The 19,158-nt window shown below is 35.1% G+C and overlaps 1 protein-coding gene across 1 annotated transcript in view; it reads left to right on the top strand.

Annotated features, from left to right (window-relative positions):
* Nucleotides 1–18,576, top strand: part of LOC150082531 (solute carrier family 12 member 4-like) — a 208,503-nt gene extending 189,927 nt beyond the window's left edge. Inside the window, exons 22-26 of the mRNA XM_090378670.1 lie at nucleotides 1,786–1,877; nucleotides 11,376–11,483; nucleotides 12,652–12,935; nucleotides 14,496–14,629; nucleotides 18,485–18,576. Coding sequence (XP_090234796.1) covers nucleotides 1,786–1,877; nucleotides 11,376–11,483; nucleotides 12,652–12,935; nucleotides 14,496–14,629; nucleotides 18,485–18,576 — 710 coding nt within the window. The remainder of the gene's footprint in view (nucleotides 1–1,785; nucleotides 1,878–11,375; nucleotides 11,484–12,651; nucleotides 12,936–14,495; nucleotides 14,630–18,484) is intronic.
* The last annotated feature ends 582 nt before the right edge of the window (nucleotides 18,577–19,158 follow it).

The raw sequence follows: 19,158 nt of genomic DNA on the forward strand, positions 1-19,158 counted from the left end.
ACAGATTAAGTGAGAAAAATGAATAATTACATGTAAATGAATACCAGTTATTTTATATGATAAATGACTTTTGTTTTATATTTGTGTCATTGCTCTTGAGAAACTGATAGCTCACCTATAATATATATACTCGTGTGGGGGGGGATATCCCTCAGCTCCTGGAAATTCTCATTTTTTGATGCAGTCAGGTAGCTTGTGGGCATTAGTGCTTGAGGGGAGCTGCTGTGCAAAAATTATAACAATGGCCACTGACGGCGATGCTAAGGTACAGGGAAATAAAAATTAATAAATAAATAAACAACCCCCCCCCCCCACAACTTAGATTTAGTTTCCTCACCAAGCTTAACCGTCAGTCCCTTTCTTTCATTAATATGGGTATAGTGCTATAAAAAGTCAAAAAGGAAATATTTTTTATTTTTGATAAAAAGGAAATAAGATTTTTTGAAGATGAGGGAATAAGGGGGGGGGGGGTTAACTGTAACTCGTCTACAACTATCTCAGTACAAAGCGCCAACCCGCATAGGATCCAAAAGGACGTTTTCTGCCGTTAATCAAATATGTACCAAAATTAGATCCAGTTTAAACGATAACACTATTGAGTTTCTTAAGAGCTCACTTTATTCGGACATGGAGTGTGGATGCTTATTTTTTTGTTTTTAGAATAACTGTATGTTTATTAATTTTTGTTAGAATATTTATTATTGTAATAAAAGTTTGATTTAAAATATGAATTCAAGTAATTACTTGTTTTTTACTTGCTTTATTGCACTTAATTGTCATCAAAATTTATTGCGAAAAATGTTCTTTTTTTGGAATACCGGTATCCCGGTTTCATAAGTTAAAAATACCGAAATTAAGATTTTGACCGGTATTGTGAGCCCTAAGCACCATCTTTTGGAGAGGCCAAGAACAACGCTTTTTCTCCATTTTCCTCTGGTGCACTATGGCCATAGTTGCCGATGTGCCTAATAAATCCTGAAACAAAAAAACAAACAAACATCCATTTTTCTCAGTTAACAGACACCGTTAAAGACAGACATCATTGATTGGCCTCTGTGGTGTCTGCTGTAGAGTTGAAATGTGTTTGGTAACTTCATTACCTAAATGAAAACGATAGAGTGACGTTAGTGCACTGAATAATGAAAGATGCTTTAAGACATTTAAATTAAAAATTAATCTATCAACATTAAGGATGACAACTTTAGATCCATATATAGGGCATAAGGATGTAAAGTATGATTTTACTAACTGTTTAAATCATTATTATAGCAGGCCTTGTGTTCTTTTACTGTGCAGGACTTACAAACCAAAGTTCTTATTGAGAAAGTCTAATTTTTTCAATCATGGCATTAATCTCATATTTAAATAAAAATAGAGGTGGATTTTTAATACTATTGTTTCTACACTAAACAGTAATACTTCTCAGTGTAGAAGTACTATTTATTCATGGTAGTTCATTACTGAGGAGAGCTGATGAAAGTGTTTGCATACAAGGGATGAATCCCATCATGGAAAAATCTTTTTTTTTTTTTCAAATACACAATAATTTTAAACCTGTCTGAGTAAAGTGTCTTGAAAAGAAGTAATTATATTGTCAGTGTGAAAGTATTTAATAGTCATCAAACATAATTTTTTTTTAAATATGAAGTGTCCCTTTTTACATAAGCACCAAAGTGCATAGTATCTATTATAAAATAAACATCTTATACTATATATGCAGATTGTTAAAGTGTTGAAAAATCAGTTACAAGCATAAGTAGTTTTACTTGACCAAATATTTTCCAGAGCTAGAGGATAATAGCATACAAATGAAAAAAGACTTAGCTATGTTTCTGTACCATTTGCGAATTGAAGCTGAGGTGGAAGTAGTGGAAATGGTCAGTACCAATTGATTTAATAACATGATTATTTTATATAATTTATATACTGTTAATTAAGGAAATTTAATCATTGTAAGACATAATTATTATTAGTAGTAGCAAATTATCCAAGAAAGGAAGCTTTATCATATTATATCAGTCAAAAAAAAAAAAAAACATTTCAATATTGTTTATCCCCTGTCTATCTCCCCTCTAACAGTTTGTCTAGTTCTTAAATTTATTCAAACTTGCTATTTCTACAACACCTGACAGAGGTTTTTTATAATAATCAATTACCTGCTGGCAGAAGACATGCACATCTATTCTGCTACCATCCTTGCTCAATTTGAATTTATGACTCCTTGTGTGTAGTCTCAGAAAGAGGAAGAATGTCATCAGCATTGAGCTTACTCAATTCATTCAAAGCCTTAAACACCTCAGTCGGACAATGCAATATGCAGAACCGAAGTCTTTCTTGGTAAGACCACCCTTCACCACTCGCATTGTTCTTCTCTGCACCATTCTACATCCTTCCTAAATTAGGCCTCCAGGACCTGTATGCATTACTTAAGGTGCACCCCTAACCATTTGCATAATTTGTATTTTCTTATCTTTTTTTTTTTTTTTTTTTTTTTTTGCCAGTGCAGGAAAAGAATGTGACTTCCTTGCACTTTATGGCTATTCTAATACAAATTCAATGGGATAATCACCTCCTTATCCCTGCTACCAAAGTTCCTGTATATCATTTAAAAATTTCCATGAGCTGTCCTGGCAGCCTGTCTGCACTGTTCTGAGAACTTCATATCTGACTGCACAATTACTCCCTCAGCTCTTTTTTATTTTCCACTACCCTGAGTGTAGTACCATATGGTTGGTATGTTAATCTGGGATTACTGCATATGGGTAGCATTACTGCCTTACCTTAGCATTACCTTGCATTTATCAATTATTAAACTTCAACTGCCATTTAAGAGCCCATCTGCCTAATTTTTGTAGATCTTGTTGCAGTGGCTTACCTTGATTACTGTCATTAACCACCCTGTCAACATTTGTATCATCTACAAACTTAGACATTATGCCTCATATATTTTTTTTTTTATGAAAACCTCAAACACGAGAGGTATTAGAACCTATAGTACTTAGTACTGTGCATGGGTTGGAGGTTGAGAAGATGAAAGAAGATATTTGTTGACATTAGACTTGAACTTCTGTAGATTGTAATTTTAAGGAAATACGTATGATATAAGGTTGTTCTAGAAAATGGAAGTTGAATGCATAAATGAGGAAGAGGAAAAGTTAGTTCTGCGAGTTTGTAGTTGGACAGTAAAAGGATGTTCACTGGTTGCGGCATGTGTTCAGACTGCTTTGAAAGAGGGAGCGGGAACTATAGAAGTAGAACAAAATGCCTATGAGACAGGGAGTGGAGAGACTCTTTTAGAAATGAGTGATTAATTAACCTAACTGTCCTCTTTTGAATGGAATCCAGAAGACTCAGAGAGGTTTTGTGAGCACCGCCCCAGATGTGGGAACAAATTCGCCCTTCCATGGTAGGGCGAATTTGTGATTTGTACAGTGAACAGCTGTTTGGGAGAAAAGTAACACTGAGAGCAAAAGAGAAAACTCAGTTTTTTGGATGCAGAGGAAGCAATATTTGTAATGCGCTTATGCCAAGAGAGATTAGAAGTCAGGGTATTCCCCAAAAGAGATATATCAACTTGCCTAGAAATCGTAGTGTCACCAAAGATAAGCATCACAGGAGCAGAAGAATCCTTTTTGCGAGATATAAGACAAGACTGAGTTTTAGAATTGAAATTAACTAAGTTGTCTTTGCCCCACTGGAGATCGGCATTTAAGGAATTGGTAGCAGATATTCGAGAAGGTGAAGCTGATTGAGCAGAGCAAGGTATCTCGAATTGGAAAGTGGAATGCAGTGTGCTATCATTGGCAAAACTATGGATAGGATTGCCAGTCAAGGAAAGAAGGTCATTAATATACAAGAGGAAAAGAGTGCAGGAAAGAACTGAACCTTGGGGGACACCAGCATTAGTGGAGAAGTTAGAAGACAGAGAGCCATCACCCTCAGTGAGCGATCAGAGAGAAAACTTGATAACCAATTACAAAAAACATTGGCAAACCATAAGATGGGAGCTTGTTTAGAAGATCTTTATGCCAAACATGATCAAAAGCTTTTGAGATGTCAAGAGCAACTGTTTATGTTTGACAAACATTTCCATTGAATTTGCCCATAAATGGGTAACATAAGCCAGAATATCACCAGTGGATCGACACTGACAGAATCCATACTGGCGATCATTGCTCATATGGAAGGTTTCTAGATAATTTAAGAGTTGGTGGTTAATTGATTTCTCCATTATGTTAGAAAGAGTAGAAGTAATTGCAATGGGATGATAATTGGATGGGAAGGATTTGTCACCCTTTTTAGGAACTGGCAGGATATGAGCAAATTTCCAAGCAGAAGGAAAAACACCTTTGGAATAAGAAAGTGAAAAAAGGCGGCAAAGAATAGGAGTAAGTTCAGGAGCACAGGTTTTGAGAACAAGTGGAGAAATACCATCGGGACCTGGAATATGAAAGTGAAAACAAAGTGTTCGAAATCTAGTTTGGACTGATTAATAACTGTTGTACAATTGTTGCAAGCTTTGGTTTAGGCAGAAAATGAAACTGAAGATTTGGAAATTACAATATGCAACATTCTTATCTTGAATGTTGCACATTTATTGTAAAAATGTGCAACGCAACATTCAACTACAATAAATAAATATTTATTGTAGCCTTAGCACATTTATTGTAAAAAATTAATTGGAAAAGTTTTAGAACTTAAAAAACTTAGAACTTAAAACTTTATTGGAAAAGGTTTAGATAAGAGATGAAATTTTAAGGTGGAATGTGGAATAAGGATTCCATCCCTACAAGAATAATTTCACTGACACAATCTGAGCAAACATTGACATCAGAAGCTTTGAAACAGTAATCTGACAAAGGAAACGAAGAAAAGAAATCTCACAGGTCATCCCAGTTTGCATTCTTATAATGCCAAACAACCTGACATTGGGAATGTCCATGAGAGAAAGGCTCCATTGGAGAAGAGACAATCACCAAGTTGTGATCTGAAGTGCCTAGAGGACCACTCACCTCAACTGTGTACTTAGAAGAGTTGTTTGTTAGAAAAAGATGAAGTATGTTGGCTTTGTGGTTAGGATTGTCTGGTATTCTGGTAGGTAAATGAACAATCTGTGCAAGATCATTAGTAATAGCAAAGGCCTCAGCATCTCCACCTGCTGGGTTCATGTAACTAGAAAAAGGAAGCCAGCTGGAGTTGTGAACATTAAAATCACCAAGGAAAATTACCTCAATTAGGAAATTTGGACTGTAGAAAGTCAAGTTTCAGAGTTCCAAGTTATTAGTGGAGTTGAGAGATATACCTTCATCAGTGTCATAAATAAATATAGAAAATAGAAATAGATCCTTGAGGAATTCCACTAATAACGTTAGTCTAGGAAAGTCGGTGTCAAATAATAACACTCTCTGTCTTCTCCCACTGAACTATCACTTTATCTATAGCAGTAACCTGCCTTAATGCCACACATCTTCAATTTATACAGCAGTCTTTTATGTGCAATAGTATCTAAAGCTTTTTTGAAATCCATGAATATGATATCAAAATTATTTTTTGAATCCAATTCCTTTGTCACTTCATCATAGTATCCAATCAGATTGGACAGACAAAATCACCTCTTAACAAATCCATGCTGTGAGTGTAGTATAATTGCATTCTTGTCTAGATGGGCCCTAGATTATTTCTTTAACTACTGATTCCACTATTCTCTGGAACAGAAGTTAAGCTAACAGATCTGTAATTACTTGTCACCTTTTGATCTCCCTTTGTGAATTGAGGATACATTCACACATCTCCAGTTCATAGCAACCTCCCCTGAATCCAGAGATGCTCTCATAATTATAGCTTTCTCATAATTATAGATGCCATCTACCCCAGTTACTTTTTTTATATTTAGATTCAACAATTTCTTTTCAACTTTTCTCTCAGTTATTACAAAATTATTTAGCTCCCTATTTGAGTTTGATAACCATCTGGCATCCCCTTTCCTAAAGAAATATAGACCTGTTAGTTTAACTTCTGTTCCAGGTAAATTAATGGAGGCACTGGTTAAAGAAGCACTGCAGGATCATCTAGACAAGAATTCAGTTATAGCTCAGACGCAGCATGGTTTTGTTAAGGGTAGGTCTTGCCTGACCAATTTGATTGGATACTATGATGTAGTCACAAAAGAACTGGATGCAAGGAATAACTTTGATATTATATATTTGGATCTTAGAAAGGCTTTTGATACTGTTGCACATGGAAGACTGCTGCACAAATTGGAGCAGAGTGGTATTGGAGGCAAATTGCTGCTATGGATAAGGGGATGGTTGAGTGGCAGAAGACAGAGAGTGGTAATCAATGGACACTGCTCAACGTGGACTAATGTTATTAGTGGTGTTCCTCAAGGTTCAGTGTTGGGTCCGTTGTTGTTTTCGGTGTTTATGAATGATATTGATGATGGTATATCAAGTTTAATGTCCAAGTTTGCAGATGATACAAAGGTTGGCAGGGTCGTTAAGGACACTACTGATGCTATGCTGCTGCAACAGGATCTGGAAAGGTTGAACAGATGGGCTGAGAGGTGGCAAATGAAGTTTAACATTGACAAATGTAAAGTACTACATATGGGAAACAGTAACCCCCGAGCAACGTATCAACTCTGTGGTACTACACTGACAGTGGTGGAGAATGAAAAGGACCTGGGGGTAATTGTGCAGGCAGATATGAAGTTCTCTGAGCAGTGCAGACGGGCTGCAAGAGTAGCTCATGGTGTCTTGTCAATGATATACAGGAATTTTTCTAGCAGGGATAAGGATGTGATTATTCCCTTGTATAAGGCAATGGTCAGGCCACACCTTGAGTACTGTATACAGGTCTGGAGGCCTCATTTCAGGAAGGATGTAGAGCTGCTGGAACGGGTACAGAGAAGGGCAACAAGATTAGTGAATGGAACAAAGGGTTGCTCTTACGAAGAAAGGCTTAAGTTTTGCAAATTACAGAGTCTGGAGACTAGGCACCGGCGAGGTGATCTGATAGAGGTGTATAAGGCTTTGAATGGTTTGAGCATGCTCAATGCCAATGGGATTCTTCATCTTGCTCAGAATAATCACCTCAGAGGGCATAAATTCAAATTGCGGAAGGACGGATGTCGGATAGATGTGCGGAAATTTGCCTTTGGCCAGCGGGTGGTTGGTTGGTGGAACCGACTTCCATCACTTGTTGTTGAAGTTGATAGCCTAAACAAATTTAAAGCTCAACTGGACAGGTATTTCGAACGAACGGAGGGGTGAAATGGGAGTGGGTTTTTTTTTTTTTTTTGGCTGATGCTGAATAAGCTTGCTTTCTTGCATCATATGCCTCTACTAATGCTAATGCTAATGCTAATTCCTTATGTGTGAATGTAGGTGCAGAATACCTGTTCAGTTTGTCATCAACCTGATTAGAATCATGAAGAGTTAAACCATCAACATCAAGTAGACAAATATGATTTAACCCCCTTCCTTCTGCTTTTAATATAAATATAAAGTCTTTGCTGCTTTTCTTTGCCAGTCTTCTTGTAATCTGCTTTAGCTTGCCTAACCTCCTTTGTGTCTTGATTACAGACCAGTTTATATCTACCACAGACTTCTGTATCACCTGATAATTGGCGCCTCCGTAGCCAGGTGGGAAGGAGCAGCAGTGCGTAGCACACGCTTCTTGATTAGACCGGGGTTCGAGCCCGTCACCACCAAATACTGAGGATGCGGAAAGGTCAGGGAATGACCACCGCATATTCACGGAGCAATATGGCCTTAGTTGCTAATCCTTCTAAAAAAAAAACAAACCAAACCAAACCTGATAATTTATATGCATCCCATGCATTTTTCTCCTTCAAGTCTCTTCTCTTTCTCTTTCAAGTCTCTTCACTTCATCTGACATCTGTTTAGGTCTAAGCTTTGAATAATATTTCTTAGTTGGTATGAAAAATCTAGTAGCTTCTGTGATTACTTTCCTGAATGCTTCTCCTTTAGAATTTCTTGTTAGTAACATCATAAGTTGGTCCCACTGCATAAAATTTAAAAACAATTTGAGACCACTGTAGTCACTCTTTCAAAAGCAAAAACCTTTTCCTTTACAGTAGTTATGTTTTTAAGTAAATCTCACATAAGTACACTGTTATAACTGCTACCCATAATTATAACTGCTACCCATTATCTGCAGGTAATCTTTTACCTGCAGATTCTTAATATATGAAGAATTTCTGCTGATAATTAGATTAAGAATATTGCTTCCTCTTGTTGCCTCCGTAACATACTGCTAGAGAAACTGGTCATCCAGTAAATCCATAAAAGTCCTGCTAGTGTGTGAGTTACCAACCCATAAGTTCCAGTCAATATCTGTAAAGTTAAAATCCTTCCTATATTGTGAATTTCTGGAAACTAGAGTTTTGAGACAAATGGGGAAAGGTCACATGGTCAAGGGAAGGAAAGGGAAGAAGTCTTATTGGACTGGCTGATGACCTAACAGTTTTCTGAGTATTGTCTCTGCTTGTTGGTCAAGCAAACCAGCTGTCTAAGTGGGAGGCAGGATGTCAGAGTCTCTTTGCAGGCTATGACTAGATGGCCCTAAGGCATGTGGTTGTCAGCCATGCAAGTTGGGTTGTTTCCTCTACTGTTCTGAAGAGTAGCTGCTTGCTTTCCAAAGTGTTGATATGTAACTCTTACTGGGTTAATGGTTTCCTGTTGGTGCCCGAGTTGCGGTTGCTTAAGTGTAGGGGAGTGATTATTCTGCTTTTTTTTTTCTTTTTTTTTTTTTTGATAATCGATCCCGAATATGGTAAGTCTCTGAAAGTCTTTCCTGTTCTATATATAGAAGAGTTGTTTGTGGGCTATATTTAGTACTTTTTTTTGGGTTAGTGGTATGAACTTTGCGGTCTTCCTTTAATATGTGATGTGCAACATCACTTTGGAGGATGTTTTTCTTAGTGATTTTATCAAGTCTTCCATGTATTGTCCACAATCCCTGGAAAAATCTAGTAGTAGTAATTACTGTTAATAGTATTAATGGTAATTAACAGTAATTTACTATTACTCTACTATTAATTATTATTAATAGCATAAATAGTAATTAGAGGCTTGAAATGGTGATAATTATATTTAGTCTATAGAGCAAAGGTCCACATCTCCTCATTGAATCATGTCCTTTGAAGTTAATGACAGGTATTGTGGTGAAGTCTAATATTCTTTATATTTTGTGGACTTTAAATAAAACAGTTTTTGCAGGCTGTTAGCCAGATATTTCACTTAACCGAACATATTAGTAATACTTTAGGAGGTATATGGATTAGCTAGTGCATAATCTTGCTGCTTGCATTTTGCCAGTTTTGGCTGGAGGAAGTCTAAGTAGTATGTGTGTATGCAGGGGCATTGCAGAGGTCATGGTGTTTTAAGGAGCTAGGTAAATCTTGCTTGCTGTGTGTGTGTGTGTGTGTGTGTGTGTGTGTGTTATCAAAAATTTTGTGCCCCTCCCTCCAAACTTTTACCTAATCTACATCAGTGTATAAAAATAGATCAAACTAGTGAAACAAAAGTGATCCACAAAAAGTAGTACACTTCCAAAAACTTTCTAATTCATTATTTCACAAATATAAGTTGTTTCAAAAGTATAAGCAAAACATTTTGTGGCATTTTGATAAAAAAATAAGGGAAAAAAAAAAGTTATATAAACATGTCTGAAAATGCTTTATTTTGGAATTACTATGTAAACGTGATTTACAGTAATCATTTTAGGTTATGTCAACTTAAAACTTAAAACCTGGGATTATAAACTTAATTCTAGATGGTATGAGAATCACAAACTTATCTTCCTCTGAGAGAAAGATGGCTTCGTTACTGCCTTATATAATTACCATTATTTTATTTTTTTTTTTTTGTTGTTGATACAGCAAAAGCCTTGGGCTCCCTTTCACTGTATGGCTAATTGCTAATACTACACTCAGTGATCACTGAATTGTCACCAACCCATCTGTAATGGACTATTCCACATAGCTCGCAGTATAAAACTCTGAACAGCTTTGTATGCTAGAGCAGTGATAATTTGCATCTGGTCATGCAAGTCAGAGTGATCAAGTATCAGTTATGGGAAGATATAGTAAAGATATTACTGAGTTTCAAAAGGGCATGATTGTGGGAGCTCATACTTCCAGTGTTTCCATATTAGAAATGGCAATCTTGTCAGTTGCTCACAGCTCACTGCGGATAAGGTGTACAAAGAATAGTGTTGACAGGTCAAACCATCTCCCACTGACAGAGCTGTAAAGGATTACGCAAGGTGGGCGTTCATGTGAGTGAAGGATGCAGTGCATTGTATGGGCTCAAAAACAGATCACCGTGTGATAGTTAATTTCATAATACAATATGGAGAATGCAAGAATTTTGTCCCAAATGAAGATGTGCCACACACTCAGACATATGAGGTTATACAGCAGATGACCCAAGAGACATCCTCTCCTTACTGCTGATCATCATAAATGGCAAATACTGTGGTGTGAAAAACACACTGGTTGGACACTGGAAGGGTGGAAACAAGTATGCTGGTTGGATGAGTCCATATACCTGATGCAACGCACCGAAAACATCTTTATGTGTGGCACAAGCCCATGGATCCATCGAGCAGTGCCCAGTATCCAGTAGGTGGCAGTGGTTGCTTAATATGGGAGATGTTTTTCTGCAAGAATTAGGACCCCTGCTGTGTATGACCAGTATTTCACTGGTGAGGTCTACCAGCAGTTCTTAGGAGACCATGTGCACCCTGCCATGTCGCACTTTTTCCAGCCAGAAACAGGATCTTCCAAGACAGTAATGCACTACATCATCGGGCCTACATTGTGCATGAGTGATTCAAGGAACACAGTGAAGATATCACCCATTTTGACTGGCCTCCAAATTCACTTGGCTTCAATCCAGTTGAACAACTGAAGGATGCTTTGGAATGGTAGATGAGGTGTATGGACATGCAACCACCATTTATTCCAACACTGTGGAAAGCCAGACATCTAGTGCATCAAAGCCTAGGAAAATAGCGGCTGATATCCCTGTGAACAGTGGCTCAACATGGTATTGGGCAGGTAGCCATAATTCAGTGATCACTGAGTGGATATGCTCTATTTTATGATTTACTTGCAGAAAAATTCTTCCTTTTTTTTTTTTTTTTTTTTTTTTTTACTAAAAATTTGAGTAATTTTTTTTTGATGGAACAGATGCTCTGGTATAAAGAATTTCAAGTTAGGTCATTATGACATTGCAGATTTAGTATTCAATAATGAAATAATATGTTTGTATATAATTATATATAATATATAATGAAACTCACATAGCTTATGTGTGAATATTGATGATATAATTTTCTACTTTCAGATGGACTGTGATATATCTGCATACACATATGAACGAACACTCTTGATGGAACAACGAACCGAAATGTTGAAACAATTGAAACTTAGTGGTAAAAGAACTTTCAGTGATGTAAGTATACAAAATTCATAAATATGGAACATTTACTTATTTCTTGCAAGGACTGAAGAATCAAATAAACCTTTTTAAAAGATTTTGTTAAATATAAAATATTTGATTTTATTTATTTTTATCTATATTTTTATTAGAAATTTATATTAAAAAATAGTAAATACAGTAAAAAGAAAAAAATTGTAGTAATTATTTTCCTTTTCCTAAAGGTTAACTGAAATTCAATTTCTAAGGGAACTAACACAATTAGATTACATATGGGCTCAGAATCCTGTTAAAGATCATTAAATTTAGTGCTATGCTACTAGCCATTAGAATCTGTGGTTGTTGTAATGCAGATTGTTAAATGTATGAGCCAATAAGTAAATGCTGTGGAATTGCAAGGACCAAATATTTCATGATTTATATGTGGCTGAATTTATTGCAAATGAAATTTGTGAAATCTTTAGTGATTACATTAAATCTCAAAAATTCATAATGTTCAGAAATTTATTTTTTTGTATGCATGTGAGTTTTTCTTCCACATACCAAGAGCATGACTGGAATCACTGAGCAGATTTCCTTAGTTTATTTGCTAGGATAATATCTTCTATAATTTACTATGACTTATTTTGTTTGAAGAGTAGTTCTAATTTTGGAAAAATACTAATTATGCCAGGCAGGCTTTTTGATGCTTTGTTGCTGAATTTTTATTTTATTGGTATTTGTTTCTGGAGTCTGTTAAATTAAGGTTCTATCACTAGTCACAATCATTGATAATAAAAAAAAAAAAAAATGGTAAAAGGTAAACTGCAGTCATTATCAATCCACTGCAGGATGTAAGCCTCCTCAACGATTCATGTTGAGGGAAATGGACCGTAATCTGCCATGTTGGTCTAGTGCTGGTTGGCAGTTCGACCGTATTTAGAAGTTAAGGGCTTGAACCCTGGTCTACTCAAAGAGTGTGTACTATTGCACTCCTGCTCCTGACCACTCGACTATGGAGACCTTCATCATTGATAATATCTATCATGTATTGATAATTTTTCTATTAAATTTAATTTAAAGACTAAGTGAAATCCTGAACACTGGCTTAATTAAAAATTAAATCTTAATTTAATTCTTCCCAGTTCATTTAGTTGTTTTTATCAAGATCAATAATCCATATATATATTTTTTAAATATACAGCTGCAAACAATAGTGGATCAACACCGCCAAACTCAAAGTCGTCCAGGTTCAAAAGTGCGCTTCAATGAAATTCCCCAACAGATTGATGAAACAGAATTAATAGATGTAACCAGTAACACTAATGTGATAGATAATTACAGTAGTAGTCATAGCTTGTCAGGTTCTAACTCACCTACAACCACACCATTGCAGTCACCATTGAAAAGCTCTCCAAATTCAGTAAAGAACAACTTAGAGGATTCTAAACTTGATGATAGCTTTGATAAATTAATGAGGATGAAACCGTAAGTTTCTATCGATGTTTTTTTAACTGATATTAATCATATTGAAATTTTAAGTAAAATCCCTCTGATATCATTTGATGACTATAACTCAGGTATATTCAAAAAGTAGTAGCTTTTTTTAAAGGTTATATAAGAAAAGTGTAATAAAGTTCATCACACAATTCTTTATTAAATAATACAGAAGTGAATATTGTTTATAATTTATTGATAACATTAATATGAAAAGGGATTGATTTATTAAAGTGTGTAATGCCATTCTGAAAACTTAAAATATCCACTTTAATCTTATTTTGTGTATTTATGATATTATTTCCGATATAGTTTAAACATTAAACTTTAAACTGAGAATTACATTAAAGGCTGAAAAATAAAATACAGGGAGGGATCTCCATTATCCAAGGATAATTAGGACCAAGAAAAGGCCACTTAAAGTGGGTACCAAAATCTTATACAAAATGCATAATGAAAATAAGGTCTAACTGGGACATGAACACAATAATAGCAAAAAAGTTTATTAAGTACATACTATTTTTTAATAATGTTTAGGTACCTTACCTAAAAATATTTGAATATGAATATAGATGAATGTTGTAAGACCATGAGGTGGAGAAGGAGGGACGAAGCTCAGTTAACAGGGGGTCCTGCTCTAGAACCTTGGCAGTATGATCATGCTAAGACTCAGATAATGGTCATCATTGCAAAATTACTCAAAGGCTTCATCAGTTTTCCTAAATGCCACTCATAATCTCAATTCTTTTTCTTTCACGTTCAATCACTGCATTCATGTGATTTGAGCAATTCTCCAATGTCATTTCATCAGTTCATAGAATCCAATTACCATTGAATTCTTCAAAGGCATAAATAGCATCAGAATATAAGCTTTTCCAGCAACTATTTATCAACAAAACAGAAACTTCCTTCAAGCTTGTTCAGTAACTTCAACACAATCAAAAATTTGCTCCAAAAATCTTCCACATTTCATTGGCTCTGTCTCACATTATCTTAGTTCCCAAATTACTGTTAAGACTCAGATAATGAATACTCAGTCAATGAGGACAGAAACAGGATCTTCCTGTTTCTGTCCTCATTACCACCCTCTACAAAAAGTAAAATGGGATACATACATTGAGGGCCAAAATATAAATACAAAAAAGGTAGCTTGATGAAACAGAAAATAAGCACATACATACATACACTGAGAGCCAAAAAGGTGCTGGGGTAGGGGAGAAGCATGTGCCTACTGTCTCACTTGAAGAGAAATCCTTTAAATTGATCATTCCTCAGCAGTGAGGACAGTAGGCACATGTTTCTCCCCTATCTCATTACTTTTTTTTTGGCTCTCAGTGTATGTATGCATTTTTTTTTTTTTTGTTTGCATTTTTTTTTACCAGTTTTTAATGTAGTCTACAGTTTTAAAGCTAATTTAATTCTGCTTTCAGAGAAGGAAGCAAAGTAGCTCTTGCTATATTAGGCTATGTTGCAATATATATCTTTTTCCAAATTCTACCAGAACACAAAGCTGTGTCTTTAATTCCTAGCCTTTTTTTTTTTTTTTTGTAGTGATGAAGCTAATGTGCGACGAATGCATACAGCTGTAAAACTCAATGAAGTAATAGTGAATAAATCTCATGATGCTCAACTAGTTATAATTAATCTTCCTGGACCTCCTAAATTTAATAAAGTTGAAGCAAACTGTATCCTTTTAATATTTAGTATGATTTGTTTCCTTTTGCACAAATTTATCTTGAAGATTGTAAAATATATATTAATGACATACTCTTCAAACTTAAAAAAAAAGTTATTGACTCATATCTGTTGTCATAGCAGCATCAATGCAGCACAAACCAAAAGTTCCTGGACTGGTTTAGTAACACAGGATGGACTCAATTTATTCGTAGGTCAGTGTTTGTCCCCATGCTCAGTATTTTGTATTTTATACACCATGCTCTGTATTTTGCCAATGCTGGAAGCATTTCTAGAACTTATTTGAGAATGCATGCAGTACCACCAGGCCTCCGTAGCCGAGTGGGCAAGAGCGGGAGTGCAGTAGCACACGCTCTTTGAGTAGACCGGGGTTCAAGCCCCTGGTCGATCTGCCAACCCGCACTGGACCAGCGTGGCAGATTACGGTCCATTTCCCTCAGCATGAATTGTTGAGGAGGCTTCCATCCTGCAGTGGGTTGATAATGGCTGCACTTTACTTTACCACCAGCAATTCTGTCTTGATCTGATGAACATTGTCAAATATCTGTTCTTTTAAGTGCAATTTCATCTTGGAGAACAAGAGGCAGTTACAGTGAGGCCAAGTGAGTGGACTCAGAGGTGAGGAAAGTAAAAGGTAAAAGTAAAGTGCAGCCATTATCAACCCACTGCAGGATGGAAGCCTCCTCAACAATTCTTGCTGAGGAAAAAATGGACCATAATCTGCCACGCTGGTCCAGTGCGGGTTGGCAGATCGACCGTATTCAGCAGTCAGGGGCTTGAACCCCGGTCTACTCAAAGAGCGTGTGCTATTGCACTCCCGCTCCTGCCCACTCGGCTACAGGTGAGGAACTGCAGATAAATTGTTCTAGTTAAAAATTGCTGCAAAGACAAATCTTTTGTTGTATAGCATGTTACATATGATAGGCCCAACATCCCTAGCATGTCATTAATGGTGAATTATTGGCATTCATGGATGACTTGGCACACTTTTTTTCTCAAATCTTCACCCAAACATTTACCACCTATTAAAACCACTCAAATGCCTTGTTCTTCCCATAAGACTGTCATGGGATCACTAAAAGCTGTTTTACCAAGTTTAAAACAAAATGATACAAACCTTTACCTCCTTTTGTTGGGGCTTTCACTAATCATAGATTGTATTGAATACTCACATACCTTTAAATGATGGTTATGCACTATGCTGTTATGGCAAACTCACTACATTAATGAAGTAATAATGTTTCTTAGTGGCACAAAGCTGTATTGTGTCCATTCACACTCCCAGCTGCCAGTCCATGAACCGTATATGTTATTATTATATAGGTATTGTGTAATAACAGATTTTTATTACTCTTCCCTATAGAATTCCAGCAAGTATTCAGCTTATTTCACACCTGTTGATGGCAAGTGTATTTGACATTTTAAATAACAGTGCAATTGCATGTAATATAAAAAATAATTTTAACTTTCATCCTGAGTGCAGATGTAAAAACACAATGTGCCTAACTTAAAGAGAGCTTTCCCATTTTTTGTAGATGCCAGTGCATTCACAACCTCATATCCAATTTTCAAGATACGAGGTTCTGAATACTTTCAGTAGAGTGGCTTTCAAAACTCCTAGAATCCAGTTGTTTTGAATATGAGAGATTAAGGAAAGGCAGATGACTGGTGGTCAAGAGTAGTACTCCGAGGAAAGCTGTCATTTTGTCTTCATCAGTGTAATAGTTCAGAGGGTTTCAGGATTTGTGCATAGGTATTCCCACAAAAGTTTTGATAAAACAAATAAATAGTTAAGTGTTTTTTGAAAGCATTTTAATACTATGGCTGTTGCCCAACCAGAAATGAAAACAAATAACACAGGAACAAATATGCTTCAGCCAATTTACGATAAGCAAATAGGTTAAGTACATAATAACTCTAAACAAAAAAGGCAAGGAAGTTGATAATATTAAACCTTGTACCATATTGTAATTACAGCAGACTCTCAATTTACCGGGATCGGTTTAACCGGGAAGTGGATTAACCTGGGACACTTAAAGACTCCAAATTAAAAAAAAAAAAAAAAAACCAACCAGAAATCATAAAATTCAAGTAATAACTAGAATAGGTATAAACAGATGTTTTGCAAGTTATAAATAAGTGACAAGCAGGGCATTATAAAGTCGTCATTGGGAGATTATTATCTTACAACCCCCACTGTCTTCACACCTGATGCTAAAAAAAAAAAAAAGAAAAAAAGGGAAATGTTTAGTTTGTTTAGTGCGTCGCTTCAATTGTTCTGTTTCGTCACACCTCAAATAGAAAAATTTTGTTTCGTTATTAATGTCAGGGATAATGAAAAAAAATTTTTTTGTTTAGAAATCGCGAAAATGATGGGTAAAAGCAAACGAGTTGTGCTTTCAATTAAACAAAAACTTGAAATTATTCAAAAGTTTGAAAACAGTGCATCCGTTAAATCTCTAAAGAACCATTATAATGTTGGTGACCAAACCATACGTGACATTGAAAAAAATAAAGGGAAGCATCGTATGGGACACGCGAGTAGTGCGTGGTAAGTTTATCTATTGCCATATTTTTTTATGTAGGTTGCTGAACACTTTTGGATATACTGTACTGTAATAAGTCCCTGACTTATGTAACTTCGAACTTACGTTAATTTTTTTCACTCAATTTTTTTTTTTCTTTTTTAGGATTGTAAAATTTAAAACAGAATAATAATAATAATAAGCAATCAATAAAGACATCACGGCACATATGAATTGCAGCAGGATATGGAGTCACAAGCTGAAAAATAGGAATGAAGAAAAGATTTTTAAAATTTATTTAGGTTTTTTTTTATATGGCTGAAGATTTCAGTGAAGGGGGTACACATTCACCATAATAACGTAAAATCTCTCAGAATTCCAGCTATTGGTATTGTCACAAATGCAATACGATCGAGTTTACTACCCGTTTATAATGAATTGCATAAACAGAAAAGCCCAGTAACCCGGAATGTGCAAATTGTTTTTATTGTTTTTATTTTTTTATGGTAGTGACCTCCAGAAAGGTATTTTAGTAAAATGTGAGCTCGTGTGGAGTGATAATAGTGAGTTTTTGCCTTAACCCTGTGAAATTCTTTATGTAAAATTTCATTTTGACCGTTATCATGTGCCGACTAAGAGAATAAGTGACAACAGTATTAGTAAATCTATCAAAAAAAAAAGGAAAGTGATCGATTCTGATCAGAAAATTAAAATAAGGACGTTTGAAAATGGTCAAACACGAATAAGTATCGTGCAGAATTTAGATTTGTCAGTGTCAACAGTGAACACAATAATAAAGGAGAAAGACAGAATATGAGAAGTGGTGAAGGATCGGCACCAATGAAGTCAACTATGATAACCAAGGCTACGAAATACATATCAGTTTTTACTGTACAATTTCTTCCTTTTCATATGTGCCACTCCAACAACTTCACCACTGTCCCCAGATAAAGCTTTTAATTGAACTAATTAAAAATATATAACTATTGGATTTCTTTTCCTTAAATCAAAATGAATAATTTTGATAAAGATGTGTTAGTTTTGTTCATAAGAATAACAGTAAAAATTTAGGTTTTCAAAATCTACAGAAAACATTGATTACATAAATATTCTCTTAAAAAATCTACTTCCATAATTGACTTAGAGAGAGAGTTAATATTATAGTAGTTTTTATATAATTTTGAAACCCATCTGTCTACTAATATATAAAATAAATTATTGCCAACCAAACATTTATGTTTTTTTAGTAAATATAAATTTTATGTTAAAAAATTGCAATATAAGGTCATATTAGTTATGTTAAATCTTAATTTGATTTAGATATGGAATTTTTGGAAGTTTTAACAGAAGGCTTGGAACGTGTGCTAATGGTAAGAGGAGGAGGTCGTGAAGTTATTACTATTTATTCCTGAAACTCTTTCAGTCAGAATGTTTCATGACAGGAAACACAAGCCGCTGCTTCTTGGCTGGGTATTTCAAATTTGCAGATGAAAGTTAATATTTTTCATACTAAAAGTGTGTATATAAATGTAAGCATTTTGTCCAATTATAAGACAAAAATATTATGTATTTTGAAGACAGCTGTCTCTAATCAGTCAGTATTGTGTTTTTCTTTTGGTTTTTTTCAGCAGTTTAATAACTGCGTTTATGTTACTTTATGAAATATTTATTACTTAGATTTCCGAATTATATATATTTTTTGATAAATAATTATCATAAAATGAATCTCTCATGTTTACTGCCTGTCTATAAAATTAACAGTCAGTTAAGTTTCACTGACCTTTTTTAACTTTGTTATAATATATTTAATTTGAATGTATTTCATTTATTTATTGAAGGCTATGATATTTGATATCTGTTCAGAATATAAGCAAAAACTGTAATTTATGTAGGAGCATGCAGGAGAAATACGTACACATAAAATTTACTAAGCTGCTAACTTATCTATGAACATATCAAAACCAGAGGTAATTTAAAATGATGAGATATATTAG

This window comes from Mastigoproctus giganteus, chromosome 7 (genome assembly GCF_048544385.1).
Source record: "Mastigoproctus giganteus isolate SK-2022 chromosome 7, ASM4854438v1, whole genome shotgun sequence".
NCBI lineage: Eukaryota > Metazoa > Arthropoda > Arachnida > Uropygi > Thelyphonidae > Mastigoproctus > Mastigoproctus giganteus.